The 22,864-nt window shown below is 42.4% G+C and overlaps 1 protein-coding gene across 2 annotated transcripts in view; it reads right to left on the reverse strand.

Annotated features, from left to right (window-relative positions):
• The window catches only part of abca12 (ATP-binding cassette, sub-family A (ABC1), member 12), a 74,665-nt gene that overhangs the window by 13,216 nt on the left and 38,585 nt on the right, over positions 1 to 22,864 (reverse strand). For both annotated transcript variants that reach the window (XM_034574050.1, XM_034574051.1), the window contains 23 exons: positions 22,664 to 22,803; positions 21,342 to 21,461; positions 21,067 to 21,157; positions 20,500 to 20,679; positions 19,732 to 20,068; positions 18,749 to 18,863; positions 17,808 to 18,137; positions 17,246 to 17,315; positions 17,019 to 17,153; positions 16,234 to 16,395; positions 15,815 to 15,998; positions 14,948 to 15,166; positions 14,037 to 14,233; positions 11,388 to 11,545; positions 10,353 to 10,586; positions 10,044 to 10,176; positions 8,914 to 9,160; positions 5,888 to 5,977; positions 4,586 to 4,673; positions 4,316 to 4,443; positions 3,582 to 3,669; positions 3,171 to 3,279; positions 1,311 to 1,365 (listed from right to left, as the gene is read on the reverse strand). In XM_034574050.1, coding sequence (XP_034429941.1) covers positions 1,311 to 1,365; positions 3,171 to 3,279; positions 3,582 to 3,669; positions 4,316 to 4,443; positions 4,586 to 4,673; positions 5,888 to 5,977; positions 8,914 to 9,160; positions 10,044 to 10,176; positions 10,353 to 10,586; positions 11,388 to 11,545; positions 14,037 to 14,233; positions 14,948 to 15,166; positions 15,815 to 15,998; positions 16,234 to 16,395; positions 17,019 to 17,153; positions 17,246 to 17,315; positions 17,808 to 18,137; positions 18,749 to 18,863; positions 19,732 to 20,068; positions 20,500 to 20,679; positions 21,067 to 21,157; positions 21,342 to 21,461; positions 22,664 to 22,803 — 3,610 coding nt within the window. The remainder of the gene's footprint in view (positions 1 to 1,310; positions 1,366 to 3,170; positions 3,280 to 3,581; positions 3,670 to 4,315; positions 4,444 to 4,585; positions 4,674 to 5,887; positions 5,978 to 8,913; positions 9,161 to 10,043; positions 10,177 to 10,352; positions 10,587 to 11,387; positions 11,546 to 14,036; positions 14,234 to 14,947; positions 15,167 to 15,814; positions 15,999 to 16,233; positions 16,396 to 17,018; positions 17,154 to 17,245; positions 17,316 to 17,807; positions 18,138 to 18,748; positions 18,864 to 19,731; positions 20,069 to 20,499; positions 20,680 to 21,066; positions 21,158 to 21,341; positions 21,462 to 22,663; positions 22,804 to 22,864) is intronic.

Genomic DNA, 22,864 nt, shown 5'->3' on the forward strand with positions numbered 1-22,864 from the left:
AGAGAGAATATTGAAGCATATTTCACTGGAGCTACAAGAGGCCAAAGGATGCAAATTTGCAAACGTTAGTGGTTGTTTGGCTTCTCAGGCTGTCGGTTTCTTCCCCGTCAGCTTGACAACAAAGTCACGTGTGCACAGCCGTGTGCATGGGGGAGGCTCAGACTGCGACTCATATGTACGACAGTTAATTTCACATCCCACCTGTAGGGGCAGCTCAAGCATTGACGCAAGCAAATCTTGAATTGTGTCGCTAACCCCTAATGCGACTTGTTCATCTCTCATGCTCTCTTTCCTACCCTGCATGCAGCTGTGGTACTTCTACCTCCATCCAACAAAAAAAAATAAGCTGCAAGAGGCTAAATAAAAGTTGGATGAAGATGAGGCAGAGCTGAGTGAACGAATGAGACACAGAGAGAACAGCAGACAGGAAGATGTGGTGGGCATTTTGGGGGCAGCACTAACTACAGAGGATATCCAGCAGCTACTGAGCAGGCTTGTTATCGGTATGGCCGAGCCAGCCTTGGAATTTTTCCCATGGGGCACAGCTATACCGCACTGAGAATCAAGACATTTGGAGTAATAAGCCTGCTGTATCTTTAACACAGCTTCGTCCAAATCAATACATCCAGCGAGGAAGCAGAATCACCCAGGATGGAGGGGTAATTGTGCACTTGCAGCCGCTGCAGCACCGTAGCGGGCAAAAATAAATAAATAAAAAATGCTATGCAGAGAAATAAATGTGGAGTATGTGGAGGAAGTGGAGGCCAGTAAACACTGAAATGGCCAGCGAGATTGTTAGTGCTAATAAGGCTCTGGAGAGGCGCGACCTTCTCCGGGCCACAGCCACTTTTTGGAGTGATTTATTTAATTTGGTCCACTGGAACACACGCTTGCAAACATGCATATACGAGCGCATACAGAGCCGCGCGCTTCCTGCAGACTGGATCTTGAGAGTTTTAAATAAGCTCATTTTGGGAAGGGGGTTAGAATCAATTCACCTCTGTGCCACCTTCAGGGTAAACACTCATTATATCGGGGCTCTGATCAATAGTGCATGCCCAGGGAAATCCATTTTGGAAAATCAAATGTGGGTAAATACTGCTGTCGTGTGCCTCCCTGACTCCACCCTGACTTTAATGTCCTGAATTGAAATAATAACTTATTATCAGACGCTGCCAAAAAAAGGAATAGTCATGATGTGGTGACTAATTGTGAAATATTTGTGAATGCTAATTAGGATTTCTTTTCTTTTTTGCAAGAGCAGTGATTGTTAAAGTAGCAGGAAGATGCATTTTAAGTGTGGTCCTTACATTGCGTCTTCATCATCCGCCCGACCGAAATACGGGTGACTGGAAACTGAAATGGCTGCAATAGAACAAAAGAAAAACAGAACATTATGATAGTGATAGAAAAAAAAAGCGACAGCATACAGGCAATTTTTCAGCACATGAACCAAATGAGCAATGATATTTTCTTAGCCTCCACGGGACACAGTCGGTTGAAAAATATAGTGCGAGATGATTTCATTTGCCAGTGCACACAGAGGAAATTGAATTTTCTTTATCATTTTTTTCAGGGTCTTCTAGATGCTTACAGACGTGAACTGCTCCCCCTACATGTCTCCGCGCACACTTCCTGATAAAGGAGAGTGTGAGTTCACAGAGAGTACAGCAGCCCCAGAGAAAGGCTGCAGGTTCAGTGCTTCGCTGAAAGACACTTTGACGTCGACTAATCAGAATGGATGGGTGGATAATCTGCTTTGTATGACAAGTATATTCACTCTGTGCTGGTTTCTTTATGAATCAATACAAATTTTAAGGTCTGAAAAATGTCAAAATAAAAAAAACATTACAATTTCTTAGAGGCCCGAAGGATGTAAGGTCTGAATTGTTAATCTTGTCTCGTCTGCAGTCAAAAACCCAGAGTTATTATTTATGCGATCATAGACTGCAAAGGGAAACCGCAAAATGAAATGAACGATTAATTGATTGTGAAAGCAGATTTTTTTTTTCTTCTGCTGATTGAAAAATTGATTAATGACAGAAAAAAAATGGGTCATACAATTTTTTTTGCTCTCACAGCCTCAAGCTCCGGCTGTTTTCCTTTACTTTTAAAAGCAGAAAGTCAGGGATTCATTTTATTCACATTCTAGAAAGGTGGTTTATTAACCAGCTGAGTAACTCTTTGTTTTCTCCGAGGTGTGAGGCAGACAGACTTTAAATTCTCCGAGAGTGCCGTTAAAAAAACATTGCGATGGCGACCTCTGCAGGGTCTCAGCCCAGCGCGGACACTACAGAGGGGTTTAGGGCTTCACATCTGACAGAGAAATGATCACCTTGAAAAGTAATCTCCCTGAATCTCCACCCCTGACACCCACCGACACAACTGGGAGTTTGCAGGTAACATTTAAATGATTACACTCTCCCCTCAAGCACTTTTATCGTCTATGGGGGGAAGAAATGTGTCTGTGCATGTAGCCCTGTGCAGGCACTGTGTGGTTTTTTTATGAGTGTGTGTGTGTGTGTGTGTGTGTGTGTGTGTGTGTGTGTGTGTGTGTGTGTGTGTGTGTGTGTGTGTGGGTGTGTGTTCGTGTTTGTGTACGACTGCCTGTAGGCAGATGGTCGGGGCGATGCTCGGAGCTGAAACAGTGCTGAAAACGTGGGCCAGACTCGATCTCTTTAGCATAGCTCCCCAGTGAGCTGCGTTCATCAGTATTCACCATGTATAGTGATGTGAGTCGAAAGGATACACAGCACCCCCTGGCTTTAATCCAGTGAAATGAACCGTGAGTAAACACATTGCTTTTATGTTACTTAGCATAGAAAGTAAATGCATGTGGTGTAACACTAATGTGCATGGTGGTTTTTTTTTTCAAAAACCTTTTACTCAGCTGATCTTCAGCAATTACCAGGGAGTGTCTGCATGAACACAACTTAATCCCACTAAGAATAACATGTATTGATTTCTGAATTCACTAAAACGAGCAAAAAAGAGAAAACAGCAACAAATGCATATTGCAATATCGAAAAAATGACATGGCATTGATCTTTACTGTCACTGCCTTCATATGTTTAGTCCTTAATAAATTAAACTCAAATCTCACATTGTGCCCTTTCCCTGTGATTGAAGTATTGAGTTTATACCGCTGTAACACACATTTGCTGGCTCACCGTATTTACGCGGATCCTTGTCTGCTGGAAGATTGGAGCGAAGGATGAGGTTGCTGAGGCTGTTTAAGTATGCTGGCATTGTGTGGTGGCCCTCGGGGTTGAACCAGACCTACACAAACACACACAAACACAGAAGCATCCCTCACATTGCTGCGTATATGGGTGTGCGGGTCGATCACGTCTCCACAAAATGCAGATGTCATCATCTGAGGAAACGTACACACTGACACAGTGGCACAGTTGCTGCAGTAAAAGATATTTACGATGACAATGATGGTGCAACAATAGAGCTCCGCCCGTGAGCCTTGATGTAGTAGTTAAATAACTTCAGTCAGGATGTCATGTTTTAGCATTCAGCAGCTCACGAGTGCAACAATTAAAGTGATAATGAGACGGGAGAGAGAGTTTCACCTTAGACAGAGTGCGATTTTTGGGCACCGCTCGAAGGTCCATTTGTAAGTCGGTAGGAAGCTGCATCCCAAAATCGAATCCACCGTACCTGAGAATAAAAAGCAGATTGGACATATCGATCAAAACACAGAGTGAAGACAAGAGTGTTGCTGAGAAATTAGATGTGACACCCTGTGTTTGTTTTTCTTTGATTCACCGGCAACGTGCAGCTGCAGGCGAGAAGCACTTTGGGGTAAAACCCACGCATTCAAGGCATGAGTAACACAATCAATAACACAACTTATTGGAGACATCTGTTTGTATCAAGCTGAGCAGAAATCTCAGGTTTTAAGGCTCAAATTATATTATTTGCAATCAACGGCCAAAAGATTTCAGCACATTTAACCGCAGTGTTTTCTTACAAGTGCACGGAACAACATCATATGTTATATGTTAAAAAAGGGAGTCAGAGTAAAATCAACATTTAGGCGGATGTATAAAGACAATTTTTAAAGATTCTCAGGTGACTGACAAATATCATTTGAAAGACTACAAGGAAAACAAAACTGAGAATCACTCCATTTTTCATTTGGCTCAATGGTTAATTACTTAATTAATGATCTAATCTCAGATAATCCAAACGATGTAATTAATATGAAGTGTAATTCTAAAATAGGACATAAGAGTGACAGTGACAGCTTCATACGACTGTAAATGGTCAAATTCTCCATGTGGTTCCATTCGGTGTCATTCACCTGTTCCTGATGAAGTCATTGGCTGTGGCCACCAGGTAGTTCTCCAAGTTGATGCCACTGAGGTTATAAACAACCTGAGACGAAGGGATGATCTCATGTGGCGGCTGATAGTTGTCCTCAGCACAAACCTGCAGGGGGTGGAAAAGACAAAAGCTTCACACTTGTCCTTTTAAATAAAATAAAAAAATCATGAGTAGGGACACACACAATCACTTAGTCACACACACAAACACACACACACACACACTGTTCTCGATGACCCAATCTCACCTGCTCCTGTCTGGTGCATTTACAGATACTAAATCCTTTAGAGCTGTTCCCTCTGGAACTCCACTTGTGCGTGTTCCGGGCGCAGACCCTTCAAAGAGAAACATTCACAAAGTGAGCTGCCAGCAGTTTGTGATAATGCCACAGGCCTTGTCCCCAGACACACGCGACAACACATCTTGAAACTGAGTTGATGACGGCCTATATCCTGTGTACTCATCGCAGCAGAAAGAAAGGAAAGGGCCAAACCTGTAGGCGCTCTTAGAGGAAAATATGAATGAAAGTTGAGGACATCAGACGATCAATTGTGGTTTAGAAAAACAATAATATGTGTTTTACCTCCTCTCTGTGGATTAGCATTATATCAATATATACTGAACTTTGTTATGCTGCTGCTATTGTAATATATTCCACAAAATATTATTATTCTGTTGCCCAGCCCACTCATAGAGCAAACTTGCACGGTGTTTGTGAGATCAGGGTCCAAATATTCCATTTTGGTTCAAAACAATTTTCAAAGCCGTTAAAACACGAGCTGTGATATCATATTGTGTGAAATTTGAGCTTGTGTGGTTTGATGCTAAACTCCCCCGCACAGTTTGTTTTCTGCCAAATATTTTCAGGGACACTTGGTGCAGATCAAACAACAAAAACACTTGTAGCAATACACATCTTTGACACTTAAATGCGAGAGAGCCTCCTGTATATCCCACTGAACAATGTAGATGCGTCACACGCTGTGATTACAGGTCGTCAAGAGAACAACACGCAGGCTCTTTTCGCACACACACGACTTTTTGTCTTTTTGGCAGAGAATTTTAAAATGCCTCTGAGGTTGGGTTTGAGTGCCAGCATTGATTTGAGTGCCTGTAAGGGGGGGGGGGGGAGTCTGCCCTATAAACACTGGGTGTTTATGGAATACTAATGACGCTCTCATGTCGTCCTGCTGCAGCCGCTCAGTCACATACGAACGTGCCCCGAGCTGAGCTGGAAAATATAAGGGGGGGAGCAACATGTGTGAGAGAGAGAGAGAGAGAGAGAGAGAGAGAGAGAGAGAGAGAGAGAGAGAGAGAGAGAGAGAGGGCAGCGGGAGTCAGAGGGAGACAGACTAGTAAAATGAAACGGGGTGAGAGAGGCGGCACGAAGAGAATGACAATGAGTGAAATGTGAAAACACTGCATGTGAGGCGCAAGGGTGGAACGCGCGGAGAGACCGAGAACATGATCACGAGGTATTTCTGAAAAATCTATCACTTTCAGGGTGAACTAAAAAAAAACAGCTGGCATTTGCGAAGTGATTACGTACGGGTTATCCTGCTCGTCGAGGCAGGCGTTATCCATCCCAGGGAATGACATCATGGAGTCCACCAGGTTCCCGGAGCTGGGATTTTGGTTTCTGTGGAGACAGAAGAAAAAAGGCATTTCAAAATAATAAATAAAATAAATTGTTTCTCGAGGCTCGAACTCAGCATGAGGAGAGTGGAGAGATGAAAAACACAGAATCTTTACTCAAGGATAAGCACAGATACTTGTGTTTAAATGACTCATGTATTAGTAAAATTACTGATTCAACCTCTTTACTCACGTAAGAGTATATAAGGTAAATATAAAAGTAAAAGGTTCCCCTCTGAACGCACTATCTATCTGTGCAAAGCAAAACTGAGACTCATGTCACATTAATATAGATCGAAAACTATTCAAATTAAACCACTCTTACTTCAAATGAAAAAAAAAACATATCCTGAAAACGGGTTAAAGGGGGAAATGTGTAAAATGTATTGACAGGGATGGGGAATGCTCTGTCGTGGACGTTGTCAACATTATCAGTTCACATTGGCTGATTCTTCACTTTCTTCCACGTCCTTGTCACAGACAGGTGCTCTGTGCCTCTTCTCCGCGGCTGTCTCCCTCTCTTGTCTGATTTGTCCTGATGCGTCCTTTACGTCGCCTAACGTTTGATGTGTGAGAAGAGATACACGACGAGGAGTCGTCTTTTCTGACTTATTGTCTCGTCTGTTTAAGTTAAGATCTGTCTTGATGTTGGGAAGGCCGCGCTCAATGATGCAAAATAAAAGTGAAAAAATGGGTAAGTCCCCTCAAATGCATTAAAAAGAAAGTAACAAACAAAATTTCAGGAGTAGAAAGTCCAGATATTTGTGTTAACACGTAGGAAGTAAAAGTCGTCAGGAACACAAATACTCAACTAAAGTACAGATACCTATAATAATAATAATAATAATAACAATAATAACGTTAATTAAATTTTAAGCGCTAAATCATAACATATTAAGGTTGAGCCCTTAAAAATTATAGGAATTCTCATTTAATCCACAAAATCTCTGCAATCTACTTAATGGTTTATTTTATATTATTACTGATTTATTCAAACTACTCTTGGTAGCTATGGTTTTATAAAGTAGAGTTGAAACATTGAATTTATCAGGATTTTCTCTGTAGAGTTCTGGCCTAAGAGCAGTTTACGAGCTCACAACATTGTCAATAACACGTCCGTGGGGGGGTCATCAGTGATTCTCCTCCAACACCCTGGTGCGAGGAGCAGGACGCACAAAAGAAGAGTAAGGACTTTTTTTCCCCCCATTTTTGCAGATTTACATTTAAGTGGATTTCTTTTATTTGAGCTCTCCCCAGACGTAGACTCATAAATAAAGACACAGATCATTATGTTTTCATTGTTCATGCTGGCGAGTGAGAGAACAAAGCTTTTTGAGGCAGTGCATGAAATCTGTTGCTCCACTATCACAACACTGCAGCAATAATAAGAAAAGACGGCGGAATGTTCCACCCTCGACTACTTATAACCTTATTCAACAGCAGCATCCCCCTCCACTCCAGCACTGATTTCATCAAAAAAAAAAAATAATAATATCATTTTTTCAATCTCTTTTCTATATCAGGTTAAAAAGAACTGGGTCAAGCATCGATTCAGTCTTTGATGTATGGATTGGCACCTCAGGATTTTCTTCCCCTCAATATACTCTCCTGATCAAACAACAGACCTTCTCCCGAATGAAGAAGACGTCTCGCAACCTCCTCCTTCATCTCCCTGAGTTTGATCTCGCGTCTTAGCCATCTTCTTTTCAATCACTCCTCTCCTCTAACTTCTCTTTGTCCTTGAGGTCCATCTGCCCTCCAACAAAGTAAAGCTTCAAATTCATTTTCTAACAAATGAGACATGTCGTCGTCTCCCCCCCCCCCCCCCCCCCCCGCACAAATGATGCGGGGACCCAACGGGCCAATCAAGTAATGAGATTCATCAACCTCCTCATCAAAGTTTCATCAAGCTCAGATAGGCGTGTTGCAGCGAGCGCCTCCACGGTCTCAAAAAAGGAATCTTTTCATTAGAGTGGCTGCCTCTGTTAGGCTCCTTGTCCATTTTGTTCCCTTCGTCTTTTAAGTGTGTGTGTGTGTGTGTGTGTGTGTGTGTGTGTGTGTGTATTATCCATCCATCCATTATCCATATCCTTTGAGGGTGGTGGGGAAGCTGGAGACAATCCCAGCTGACATTAGACGTGAGGCGGAGTACACCCTGGACAGGTCACCAGTTTATCTCAGCGTCAACATACAGAGACAAACAACTCTTCTCACTCCCATTCACACCTCTACTACTATCAATACAGAGTTTAACCTAACCCCAACCTATATTTCATTGGAAGCACGCAGAGAAAACCCGGCAAGACACGGGGAGAACATGCAAACTCTACACTCACACAGAAAGGCCAAGCTGGGATTCAAACTGGGAACCTTCTGGCCTTCTGTGTGGGCTGCAATTTTCGATCCTGGCCCCCTAAAAAGCCTGACAGGTGTTCTACCCACCCCGAGCTTAGTTAGTTTTCCTCTGTCTGTGAGGTAATTCTGTTACTACCATGCTTAAGAAACCATTTACCTCCTCACCTGCAAACAGCCTTCACTGTACCTTCACTGTTTGGACACCTAATGCATTCAGTTACTTGCCTGTTCTCAGTCAGAATCATGACCGGACCATCAGTAAACCTGCTGTCCTCGACCCGGACCGGACCCCTAGTTACCAGTTTGCACATTCATGACCAAAAACTGTACTATTGACCTTTTGAATCATCTTCAGTCTCAGAGATTCTTGTTATTCTTGGTTCCAACTCTAAAGACAAATCTGAGAGAAACTTCAAATTCTATCAGCATTTGCTCGGATAAAAAAACACTTTTGATTTGTTTCCGCCTGAGTCACTGTGGAATTTTTCTGACCATGACAAATGAACTGAAAGCTTTGATTTATCATAAAGACCCTGATTAGCTTGACTGTATGTACTGTGTATTCCTCCTGCCATTAGAACTGACCTGAAGAAAGAGTAGCTTGGTCCGATGTTGTAGAGCGCGGGGCTCAGCTCCAGCTCAGGATAGTGCCGTAGGTCGCTCTTTATGGATCCCAAGCCCATTGCAAACACCACAAACAGAACAGGGAGCAGGATCTGGGCGATCAGGCCCTTCCAGTCTCTGCGGCTGTGGTGGAACCTCTTGATCAGTATGGCCGACATCTGCTGCCAGGCCAGAGCCATGCCAGAAACCATGGATGAGCCGGTAAGCTCTGAAACACACGGGAGAGGTAAGACTTTATCCTTTTGATACTGATGCATTTACTGTCTTTCTGTTGTACTGACTTTATGACGCCTGTTGTTTCTCTCTAACATACTGTAAGCTAAAGGTTAACAGGGAGATAGTATCGCATGAGATGGTAATCCATCAAGATGGATGCTGCAGAACCAGGTCAGCTGAATACACTGTATAAAGTGTAGTAGCAGTCTAGGAACCATCCAGCATTGGTATTGTAGTGTGTTGGGATTAGATGGTTCGAGCCTCCCAACATGCTAAACAATGTTGTAGACATAAATTAAGATGATTTCTAACACATTATAGATGATGTAAAAGACTCATTTTTGGACCTTTTTGGAATTTTTGGAATAAACCAAGTTCCTACCAACAAAGTTGAGCAAGTCTCAATAAATCAACTTCTCTTCTTGAATTTATGACCTTTATGAAATCCCAGTCTAATGCAGTATCTTACTCAATGTTTTTCTCCTTGTTTTATGTATCTAAGGCAACTAGTTTCCTAAGTTCTACAAAGTAAACAATGCTATTCAGTTAAGTTAGACTAATTAACTTCACTGGCCCTTCTTTAGTTGGAACAACTTGACAAATGCTAAATCTAAGTTTTAAGTGAAATTAAGGAGTGAATATTAAGTAAACATAACTCAAGACGAATAGTTATATTTACTTAACACAGGCACAAGGCAATCCGTTCCCTAGACTTTTTTTTAAAGTAATATCAGATTTTGCAGTGTAACATAATGAGTCATATCATATTAGATCAAGTTTGAAAATAAAAAAAAGAGTATCTCTTAGTATGCTGAACATTTTCAAAGATGTGTGCAGTTGACAGAAAGAATAGTTGAAAGGGAAGAGGAACTCACTGATCTTATCACCAAGGCTTTCACCGTTGTCTGAGGGGAAACTGTCCACAGACCCTGTGTCAGAAATGGTCTCTGAGATTGACAGGGGGACACTCTCGGATTCTGTGTTGTCATGAGTCAACTGGAGGAAGACCTACAGAGATGACAACTACACATCAACTTATCTGTGTTTGCTAGAGAGCCTATTTAATTTAATCTCATGGTTTATAACATCAAAATGTAACTCTGCAGCTGTAAGTGTGTTTTTTTTCTTTTGACTGCAGTTTGAACCCGTGTGTATTTATGTGTGGGTGTGCACGAGCGCACTACCTCCTCCAGGGTGGTGTCACAGATGCCATAGCCCCCCAGCTGCAGGGCGTCCAGGTTGGAGTCCAGCGCGGTCAGGAGGGAGCGGTATGAGGAGGCGTTGGCTGAGGTGAAGGGGGGCAGCGAGTAGACCAAGTCGCCCCCTTGGGCCTCCTTCAGCCGCGCTTCAGGTACATGGGCTTGGATAAACTGCTTCAGGTCAGCACTGTCGATTACTTCAGACTCGAGGTTCTGCAGCTGCAGATAGAAAAGGAGCAGCACAGAGACTCTTGGTGAAACCATATGTCGTGGCTCCAAATGCGCAAGATGGCAGCATTCGTATCCGGGTAAATTTGGCTTCATTTTTTGATAGTGGGAGGAAGTAGAGAAGCATCATCCATCTATACATACAGTCTATGGTTATAACTAACAATACTGTAGATACATAAAACAGACTGAAGACTCAGAACTTAACAAGATACTGAAGAAAACTTTGGGTTTGATCAAAATACATGGCCAGCATATTCAAAAAAAGAGACATTGTGGGATCTCAGACGAATCTTGTTGCCTGTCTGAGAGTGCACACATCTAGAAATGTTTCATTTATTTACTTGTCGACATGAACAAAGAAGCCATCCAACGGGCAGGGTAAAAAAAAAGAGCTCTTTTCAATCCCTACATTAGGAAAACAGCTGAACAAAAAGTATTTACATATGAGTAAGTCGGCTCTGCCATCACAACACACTGTGAAATGTTTGTGCTGCCTGTGCACTATCCACATTATGTTGTTGTTAATAAAACAGCTGGATGAAATGCATCAGATATATGCAGCTACTTTGTCTCTTGCTTCTGGGAAAGCATGGAACCGGTTGTCTACTGGAGAATCGTTGATTATTTGACCAGAGACAACCTTTTGACTCAACATAAAAAAATTAATTTCCATAGAGATATTGTGTTGAGGAAAACTAACATCAACAACTGAGTTTTGCTGCTGTCAGACTAGTCTGCAGTGCTTTAGCCAAACATGGTGACTGGATGACTTTGAGGAGGGAACTATACCTTTTTGGTGAGGGTGAGTTTGTAGCCCTGACCCAGCTTGTCTTTCAGGTGGAAGGGGGAGCCGCAGCATTTTAATCCTCCTCTCTCCAGGAAGGCGATGCGGTCGCTGAGCACTTCAGCCTCGTCCAGGTGGTGGGTGGACATGATGATGGTTCGGTCTGAGAGGACACAGACACAAAGACATTATGCATAACGCGTATGTGCATTGTGATAACAATCCCCGATCAAAAAATATAACCAAAACTGAAGCTATAGGGAAGTGTGGAAATTAGAGGAAGACGAAGCAGATACTGATATTTGTGAGTAAAAATCAGCTGATATATATTTATAAGAAAATAATAAATCAAACTGATTCCCGAGATGTTTTTAACAAACCCTCACTACAAAGAAGTAATTGAGGCTTGACTTAACTGTTAACTTTGTTATCAATAATAAGAAAAAACAAATACAACCAAATATTTAGAACTTCAACTAATAACATTAAAACGTGTTTTTAAAGTACAAACATCAAAGCACGTCTTTTCTGCATTGTTTATTCAGTGAAATAAAAGTGTTCATTTCGGTAAACATAATAGACGGATACAGATGTGTCTGTAAAAGGCTCAGTTTAGTCTGTCAGCCAAACGTCACATCAGTCCGGCTCTAGTGTGAATATCAAACAATTGTATTACATGAAAACCCAGTGACTCATTGTCAGTGTAGTGCATACAGTGAATTCATGTTTAATATTTAAGTATGTATTAGTCTTGTATTTATTGATTTGTATCTTTTGTCGGATTTTAAAAATGTAATATTTTATAAATTGGCACAGCTTCTCTTGTACAATGACAATAAAGGCTTTCTATTCTACTTTATTCTATTCTAGGCAAGGAGAAGAGTAAAAAAACAACACAGAGGCAATGTTTAGATGTCTTTTGGGAAAACTATTTTGGATCCCCACACTGCACACATCCAAACAAGCAAACTAAAATCCAGACATTACAAAGAGCGAGCTACACACAAACTGTGTCACACACACACACACACACACACACACACACACACACACACACACACACACACACACACACACACACACACACACACACACACACACACACACACACACACACACACACACACAAATCATCAGTGAGTAACCGCCGCGCAAACAGCAAGTGATGCACAAAGTTGCGCACGAAGATTCCCCTGGCACCAAACTCTCACTAACATCAGAGACTGGGCCAATTAAACAGGACATTTCCTACATCTACAATTACACTATATGACATTTAGCAGTCTCTTGGCAGTCTACTGCCGCTCCCTGAAGAGAACATAAAGAAAAAGTTTCCCCTGGATTGATCTGAGATTAATTATATACTGGACCTGCAGTCAGAATCCTGAACAGGGGGAAAAGCCCAACATGGTCTTTTTCAGGTTCACTGTACTTTCAGTGATTTCAGGGGAAAACAGGCATTGCAATGTCAATTTTTGTGTGTTTGGTTAGGCTGGCAACAACTTAAAAAAAGTACAATTTGATTTTACTTGACTGGGTGTTACGTTAATATGGAGGTAGGTAAACTTTGGCTACATACATACGACTAAACTTTTGTTTTAAAGCAGCATTTTAAAATAAAAACAATCTCAATCCAAAACAAGAGTTTTCCTCTGTATCAGTAATATTCCTCGTCCATGCATCACAGATGACAACACACATCACGTGACCATTCACATATGGGAAGCAGTTTGTCTATTCTGCAGACTAAGCCAGTTGCTTAGTTACAGAAAATACTATAAATGACAAACAGCGTGAAAAGTAAGACCAAAGATTTCTTTTCCTGGACTGACGATGAGGTAGAACTGTAACTGACCACATTTAACTTTTTTCCCTCACAGAAAAATAGAAATAAAACAATTTGTGAACAGAAGGACACAGTTTTAACAGACATACAGGTAGACTTTAAACTCTTTGTAATTCGACTATTGTGATGTTATCATGACTGGAAAGATATTTTCTCCAGGTCTACCGTTAGTCTTAGTCAAAATATTAACAAGACACAATGAAATCAAATGTCCAACTATGTTTATAGGAACCAGCAATGTCTGGCATTAATAAAAATATTTCTGAACCTCTAGATTTCTCACTTCATGTTTTAAGATAGCTGTCAGTGGTCTGAAATGGTGGAGTGTGCCACTGAAATGTGATAAGGACCAAATACTAGAACATCAATTTGATCAGTATTCATTTTTTAGACATTTAGACATCTGCTCTTTGATGGCAGAAAGGCAGCGGGGCAGGGAATGTAGACGGTTAAGAGTTTTAGGAATAATAAATACTGGGACTCGTCAGCGTTAAAATGTTGGAATGTGTTGAAGAGGCGAATAATATGGCCGAGAGGAACCAAGATACAAAGTGAATAAAATCAGGCCAAGTATCGAGCCTTGCGGAACCCCAGACGACAAAAAGATGATAAAACGAAAGGTAACAGTAATAGTAAGAGGTTAGAGTAATAATAGCTGGTGTAGCTTGGGGTTCCATGGAGATTGTGTGAACTCAAATTAACAGGATGGCTTTTTTTTAAGTGTTCAGTGTGTGTGTGTGTGTGTGTGTGTGTGTGTGTGTGTGTGTGTGTGTGTGTGTGTGTGTGTGTGTGTGTGTGTGTGACTCACTTTTCTTATGCTGGATAACAATGTCCCAGATGCTCCGCCTCGAGCAAGGATCAACTCCTGTGGTAGGTTCATCCAGAACCACCAAGCGAGAGCCTCCTATGAAGGCGATGGAGATTGACAGCTTGCGCTTCATGCCGCCCGACAGGGTGCCCACCCGCTTGTGCCTGTGAGCGTACATGCCTGTCTCCTCTAGGGTCCTGGTGGGGAAGCCAATGAAAAGCACATTTTTTTCCTATGCATTACAACCCAGTTTGATTAAATTACAGTTCCATCAGTTCCATCAGTTACCCAGACTTTTCTGAACTACAGGGACCAGGGGAGAGGTTCGGCTTTAGGCTCAGGCTTATTACTGCTCCTCTTGTCTCACACAAAACCTGCAGAAATAGTCCTATGATGCAGCTTGGAGGGTTTAACATGCGGCTTAGAATGAAAAAAGATTCTTCTCGTGCCTGCTCCTATAAATTCATCAAATAACGATGCAAAGCAAAAAAAAAAGAGCTGTGAAATATTACAATATTCTTGAATTATTTCACAGCTCTTGAGACGCAATATGGAACAGTTACTGAGTTCTTACCACAGATTGGTATTCTCGCACTGGAGGTAGCTTTAAATAACAGTAAGTACGGCCATAAAATCTGACACTGACCATATCTGAACATTACTTGGAGACTTTTTTTTTAATTTCCCTGGTGTAACCAGTTACTGGTGTTGAGCACTGGCTAATGTTCGCTGTTAAACTCTCGTGGCCTCCGTCAATATTTCTTATTTTTATTGGCCCAAGGACACTGTTTATGTGATGTCGAGGCGTAAACCAAATCAGCTTGACAGATTAAACTGCATCATGCACAAACCCTGATGTCATCTTAAAGACCCAGTGATTGCGATACATCGAGGGATGATTGATCGCTTACGATCGGACTTGTTCGTGCAGTTCCCCCTTCGACCAGTGCGGGGCCTTGATCTGGCCGTACAGCAGCAGGTGCTCCTTGGTGGTCATGTGGTCGAAGAGGACATCGTACTGCATGCACACGCCCAGCTCCTTGCGAATGTCGTCGATGTTGGACTGCATGTCTCTGCCGTACACCTCTATTGTCCCGGAGGTTGGGGCGAAAAGACCTGTCAGGAGAGACCTAAGAATAGAGAATGATAATTTAGTATCTAGGCACAATACCGGATTGACAGATTTAAAATAAGGTCAGTAAAGTTGAGTCTGTGGAATTAATTAAGATCGCCTCTGAGGAGATTTTGATTGTTTTATGTTTCATAATAAGTTAATGTTAAATGTTAAATAATTTACTGGATAATGAGCCTTTTTGGGAAATTACTTTTGCTCATATTTGCTACCTGGGACACAAAAAGGTTGAAAATATATTTTTCTACTTTCTCTTACTTTCTTTTCTGGGATGATTTGTTCGACAATTATAATTCCCTCTTGGTTTTCCTTTTTCTTTTCTATTTTATTCAGTTAAATCTCACTCTCTCCTGTACTTGTTGTGTGTTGCTCCGAGCATAAGCAAAACGGGTCACAATTAAAATGTAAATGAAAGTGCTCCGCTTGATGAAGACACAGCAGGCTAAGATCTGCCGTGGTTCATTTGATGTGCCAGATTTGGACAAAACAATCTCCGTGTCAGCAGCAGACCCTTGAGATGATTAAAGGGATGCACAAATTAAATTTCAAAGATGCTGCGGCATTATATAAATGGTAAAAATGGGTTTGTTTTGATCTTAGAGCCTGCTGATTCAGTCAGAACTAAGAACGATCGTGGCACACATACATGGTGGTGGTCTTGCCGGCTCCGTTGTGTCCAAGCAACGAGGTGACGTGGCCCTCGTGGAAGGAAACGTTGAGGTTTTGAATGGCGACTCGGTCGGCGTACATCTTGCTGAGACTGTGGAGGGCGACACCCACCGGCAGCTCAGAGAAATCCTCGCCGGCCTGGAAGGAAAGCGAGCTCTTGCCTGAGAGAGAAACAAATGGAGACAGAGGGCAGCCTGTAAATCAAACTAACAGGGGACAGGTATTAAATGAAGGGAGAGGGAGAAATACAAGGAATTAGGGGTCGGGGGAAAAAATGACAGACCATGAAAAGGAAGACATCGTGTCCTTGCTTCAAAAACACAACACCGGAGGAGACAGCTTCGCTTATTTGTATCTGCAGCGAGATAGTACAATGTCTTTTTTTTCTGTCCGTACCTTTTTCCTTGTCGTTGGAGAAGACAGGCTGGTTGTTCTGCATGATGTTGTTGAAGAGGAGTCCTCTGCCCGCCTGAGTCTTTGACTTAATGCAGCAGCACAGGTCGGCCCAGAACGAGGCTTTGAAGGGGAAGTACCATGGAGATGGGATGCCATATTTTCCTGATGGGTAAAAATGAATTTATCAACACGTGAAGAGTTTTCCAGGGAGATCATAAACTGCTGCATTGGCTTTATTGAATTGGGACTGTAAGGGCTCTTTGTTTTGAAGACAATCGCTTCCTTCTTTCCTCCCCTGAGGAGGCTATGTTTTCATTTTATCTGAATATTTCGATCTGAAGAAATGGTCGGATTCAGGAATTTTCTTTCACTTTCTTTGCAGCATTTCCCACAGAATTCATTCAATCTAGGGAAGTAGCAGGGATGCACACGCTTCGCTCTCAAATGCAACAGATTAAGAGTGACTGAGATCTGCATCGCACGCCATGTCTAAAAGGACGGTGACAGCTTTATGGATGACAGCGTAAGTGAGAAAATTGAGCTGCACCCAGCTACACAATGCAGCTACAGAGTAAAACACCAAATTAGATATCTCTTGTTCTTTTGAGGGGTGGAGCATTTTTTTGGGCTTCATTATTAAACTGTGGCGTGACGAATCAGAAAATAGCAGGCTGAAATAAAAAGTCTGGCACATTTAGGGAACTAATATCGTAAATTGAATGCAGCTTGATTGAATTTAAGGGGACTGTTGGGCCTTTATCCGATTTTTGGTGCTTTTATTTTACCTGGGAAGACCTTGCGGATGTAAGCCCCGATAATGAAGTAGAGCATTGAGTCGATGAGCATCATCCAGCACAGCCACCCGAACGAGGCCGTGTCCCCAGCGATGGGCGACATGTACGCGTTGCTCCACTGAATCCCTAAAGAAGTGAATAGTAGAAGAGTTTAACATTAAGTTGCACGGACTCGGTCGGTGTGTTTTGATGCTGGTCAGAGGTCTGTATGTTTATACCTTCTCCTTGGGCCTCATAGCGAGACACGTATTGACTGGCGTAACTGAAGCAGGTTGGGGAAAACAAACTCTGTGGGAAAACAGGAGAAGAATCAGACGGAATGCAGGAACAGAAGCGGTAAAATAAAAGAAGATCAAAAAATCCTCTTCATCCCACAATGCCTATGTGTAATTCTACTCATCTTTACTCTTGTCAACTAGTAGTGTGAAGTGAGCTGTTTCAAAAGAGTTTCACAAAAATATCATATACGGAATTTTGTTGGAGGCAAACAACACTGCAAAAATAACAATAAAACTTCCCGATGAGAAACAACTGAAGGCAAAACCCACTGTTTATCCAGACTCTCATAACAGTGCTGGCATTTTTTAGGCTGTGCTTATAAAACTTTATATGATATGATATCAGTAAAATTGTTTTTTGAAGATGGATAGAGTAAATAACATTTTGTAATGAAATTAAATGACAATACTCCTCCTTATACGCTCCTTATCTCCTCATTCAACCTCTCTTCCAGAGCAAATTGCATTATTTGGTGTTTGAAGCTTCTACACATATCCTCACCATAGCGCTCTTCTGGGAAAAGGTGAGCTTTGTCTCCATAGACATGACCACGATGAAAGGGAAGAAGCAGAGGATGTAGAGGAGGCTGCCGCTCAGGCCGGCGATGTAGGTCTTGTCGAAGAAGGAGCTGACCAGGAAGCTGAAGGCAATGATGCTCAGGCCATAGTCGCACAGGTAAAGGAACATGAGGAAGCCGTCGCTGTTGGGCAGGATCTTGCCGTATTTCAGCACCAGCGTGAGGATGATGATGGTCACCCCCAGGTAGGTGGCACACTCCACGAACCAGGCAAAGAAGTGGCTGAGTGGGTTGACGCCCATCATCTTCATGTACTATGGGGCAAGAAGGAAAAGAAAGGGTTAAAAATAAAAACCACGGTTATATGCGCCAAACAGTACAGATTCAGTCAAGATTAAAAAAATGTCCAGATTCATATGAGGTCACTGTTACCTTTGACCAATGAAATATAATCATCTTTGCATCCAACTGGTCAAAAGTTGAAGAACTAGCTTAAAGGCAGATTTGAGATATCATGTTAAAGAAGCCACTGTCACCTTGACCTCTGGCCTCTGTCTAATCAATCTAATCAGTAATTAATCCAAGTGAATAAAGCCTCCTTCCACTGGCTGTTGCCGGCACAGAGGAATAAAAATAGTTTTTGTGTTTTTTACTGGTGTCTGTGAACGTTTACAGCAGTGAAGACGAGAAAATACATGTAATAGTCTGGAGGTATAAGAATGAGAAAGAGGAGGAAGCTCAAGTTTCAGAGAGAAAAGTAAAGTCTTTCCCCGCCGTCAACTGCTCATCAGAAATAATCCGTATTTGTCAGTGATTGATTAACACAACCAGCCGACCCTATTATAACAGCAAGTCATGAAAACCCACAGGTCCCTGCTGAATGCAAAAAATACAGCGGGGCATTTCATCATCTTTTAGCCCTTACCTCGTGCAGCCTCAGTTCTCTCTCGTGCACGAGCTTCTTCACAAAGTCGGCGATGAAGAGCACCCATGCTAACATCAGCATGATCGGGAAGACAAAAGAGATGGCCTCCAGGTACCTGGGGAATACAGAGACGCCGAGCGTTCGTCAAAACTGGGGGAAAACGAACATCCAATCACTGTCACGGAGAGGAGATGAAAAGGTCCATCACTCAGTCACCAGCTTGACAGAGACGGAAAGAGATGCAGAGCGCGGGAGCAACATCGAGGGAGGGTTCGGGGGGGATTTTTTGACAGCAATGTTCTGATCCTTGTGTTATTTACGCAAAATAAATGCCTCTCAATTTTAGCTCTTTTTTTTCAGTTTCGGGGCCCGATACATGGGGAATTTAGTGTTTGGAATATTTAATGCCGCACGCCCATATTTCACAGCTATCATGTCAGAAACTGAGCTGAGTAATAAATCAGAAGGATAGAGAGGCGAGGATCATCGTATCTTACAGTTGTTCAGAAGGCAGCGAGCCAAAGACAGTGGCCCACTAGTGCTTCGTAGATGAGATATCAGCGGCGTCTTAAGTCACACTCGGGGGCCGAGCACCGACACGGGCATTACGTTCTGGCGTGATTTATTAGACACAACATTGTGTATCGATGCACAAGTTAATTCTGGATATCTACGCTGCACAGATGAGTGGTGTTCTTTATAAGTGGGTATTAAAGGCTTGAAGGGTGTCTGAGTGTTGTATACATGTTCGGTGAATGCACAACAAAAGTGAATATTCTTTCTACTTGATGTGGAGCCAATTATAACGTGAAATGTTCTCGTGAATGAACCCGGGTGGTAAATTAATAATGAGGGAGCATGCATTATTCCACATCATCGCCTGTGCGTCCGCTCAGGGATCATTTGTTCCTTTACGTTTCAATTGTGGCTCGTATTTGTGTACATGTACATGTATGTGCATCTATGGATTTGAGGGGACTCACTCATCACGCAAATGGCACGGATAGGGGAAGGGCTGCAGCTGCACGGCCGGCTCCGTGACTCTCTTCCCGGTCTGGGATTCGATGATGGCCCGGTCGATGTTCTCCTGCAGATACACAAAGCCCCGGTTGTAGCGCATGGTCTGCCTGGCCAGGAGGTGGGGGTCCTTCACAAAGTAGGCCTCCCGCACTCTATCCGTACGCATGACGTTGTCCATGTGCATGCGGATAGTGTAGCTAACTTGGGGAGGCAGGGACGATTCGGAAGATGTGTTGGAGGAAGACCTGGCGTGACGGTTCTTGGTTGAGCCGTCATCTTTGGGAAGCTTGAAGATGACACCTTAAAGGACAAGATTAATGTCATTGCACAGACTGTATATAAAGATGGACGACATGACAACTCCCCAAAAGTGAAGCCAAAATGTCTCGATGGCAAGCTAGTGGTTGGCTGCAGTCCAGGTAAAAAAACCCTGCCTTCTCCAGGTTAGTGGATGGGACATGGATCAAAGTTAAAAGTCACAGTACAAAATGTAGCAGCTTGCTCTCTAACTGGAACCAGAAAGTGGGATTATATTACACCAGCACTAGCCTCTCACCGGCTTCCAGTCAAATTCAGGATTGATTTTAAGATTTTAAACGGGCTGGCACTACTTTATTTAGGCTGAACTGCTTCACCTTCACGCCTCCATCCCGAGCACCGAAGTCAACCAATCTTTAATGTCTTTTAATGTGGACATTCCTCTATGTCCATTATACACCACATTTACTCACTTGCGTAGAGATTGCGATCTTTGGCGAGTTCCTGAGCTTCGTGGTTGAGCTGCTCGGCAGAGTCGTAGCCACGGTAACGGTCGAACTTGATACAGGAGGACAGGTCGACCATCAGGGTGGACAGGGTGGTAATCTGATTCAGTATCTGTTTGTTCTTCTCCAGCATCACAGTCATGTTAGCTTTGGAGAGACAAGAAAGACATGAAGCGTGCAAAGTAAAAAATTTGTCTTTGATTGCCGTCAATCCAAATTACAATAATGATATTTACTGTGTCTGTTCCTGTTAATTTACATCTTAGCTAAAATAGAAATACACTCTGACAATACAAGGTAATCTAATTAAGCGTCTGCATGTCAACGTCAGACCTCCTGGAAACAAAAAGATGACTGACATGTATAATCATATCAAGCAGAGACAGCCAAAGAGAATCATGTTAAAACGAGGGTAACGTTTCCTATTAGCCTACGTTCTGACATTGTGGCTATTTGAACAGTCAATAAGGGAGGCAGGAACATAAAGGTACGCCCGGTATCTGCTGCTTACAAAAGTGTAAGACCTTCACTCACAGAAGCTGCTAAGTGTGTCTTTCATTCTGCCGACATCGATGTCAGTCTGCATCTCAATGAAATTCTTCACAAAGGAGTTGCTGAGGGAATTCTGATGGGAGGGGAGAGAGAGAGACAGAGCGGAAGAGATGATTCACAACATCAACATTCAAGATGCCGAATCATGTTTGAGGACCACGGCAAAGTTTATCTCTCGACTTGCAGACGACAGCGAGCCGGCAAAGATAATCAGATATGCAGAAGACAGCTCTGACTTATTTTATTTTTTCAAATACCTGCAGCATCGGCAGAGTGTTGCTGAGCAGTTCAGCAGAATTGATGATGTAGTTGGAGGACTGGATCCAGTCCTGTGAGTTCTTCCTCAGATTCGCAAACTCCTGCAAGGTGGCATTGGCCTGGGAGAGGTGGGGACAAGGACGAGAACGTGTGAAATGGATGCTGTATCAGCCAGAGTCCATAACCTCCCTTGCGTGTGTGCATGTGTGTGTGTGTGTGTGTGTGTGTGTGTGTGTGTGTGTGTGTGTGTGTGTGTGTGTGTGTGTGTGTGTGTGTGTGTGTGTGTGTGTGTGTGTGTGTGTGTGTGTGTGTGTGTGTGTGTGTCTGTGTCTGTCTGTCTGATGCATGAGGGCAGCAGTAGACTAAAAACAAAGTCAAGCTTGGACAAAAAAAGAACCTAAGTAGAAGACAGTGATGCATAAACTCCCTGGAACTACATTTCTTACTCAGTAACTCCCAGTGGGGGGTTACACAGGGACTTAAGAGGTAAACACAGCCTAGAAGAGCTAGAAATAGCAGTGGCAACACATTTTGCCACAGATTTAGTTTTTTTCTAGGATTTAGAAAATAAAATTCATGATGGTCATGAAGGCACAAATCCCCAGAGCTGCTGACAGTGAGATGTTTCAACTGAGAAAAAAGGAGAGGAAAAATTGGAGATGCAATCTTAATAGGGAGAGTCACTACGAGTTTCAGGGCCATGTTGAGGAAAAATAATTTTTGAGAATGAAGTTGTAATATTACAAGAAAAAAAGTCTTAATTTTACAAGAATAAAGCTATAATTTTAGGCTCATTTTAGAGAGGAAATATCAGAAGATAAGTCTGTTGCCTGCGTTAAAAGGAGGAATGTGGAGCATCTTGTTAAATTAAAGTTTACTCAAGGTTCCACAAATAATCTCATACTTTGGCACATCAGCTCCACATTATCATAAATATCACGATTTATGAGACTCCAGCGAGCACTGGTTCTCAATTTCTGTTAATTTCCCTCAACAAATGTTTATGGTTTTTTTTCTTATCTCTCTTAATACTACAATTTCATTCTCGAAACATTACTATTTTAATCTCCTGATATTACAACGTTATTCTTGTAATATTATGACTTTTTTCTCGAAACCTCGAAAAACATGGCCCTAATACATTGTAAATTCCAGTAATTTTTATAGACTGGTAAATAATTTCCAGTCTTAACAAAGATAACGTTTAAAAACCTGAATTTGTTTTTATATCGTATATATTATGGTCTTTGGAGTGAGTATCACCTGGATTGGATTAAAGGGCAGAGGAGGTAACATGTATGAATCTATATCTGCTACATACCTTCTCCATTATGTCTCTCGTGATGGGCGTGTCAGGGGTGTACAGGACTTTCCCCATCAGCATTGGTTTGAGGAAGGCCCAGGCGATGGCTCCTCCTGTGGTGTTGACCATCTCCAGGTACATGTTCGTGCAGAAGGGAGCTACAGGGGGGAGGAAGAGGAGGGCAATTCTTTTTAAGACTTTATAAGGGATCATTTTTAA

This window comes from Hippoglossus hippoglossus, chromosome 21 (assembly GCF_009819705.1).
Source record: "Hippoglossus hippoglossus isolate fHipHip1 chromosome 21, fHipHip1.pri, whole genome shotgun sequence".
Classification (NCBI taxonomy): Eukaryota; Metazoa; Chordata; class Actinopteri; order Pleuronectiformes; family Pleuronectidae; genus Hippoglossus; species Hippoglossus hippoglossus.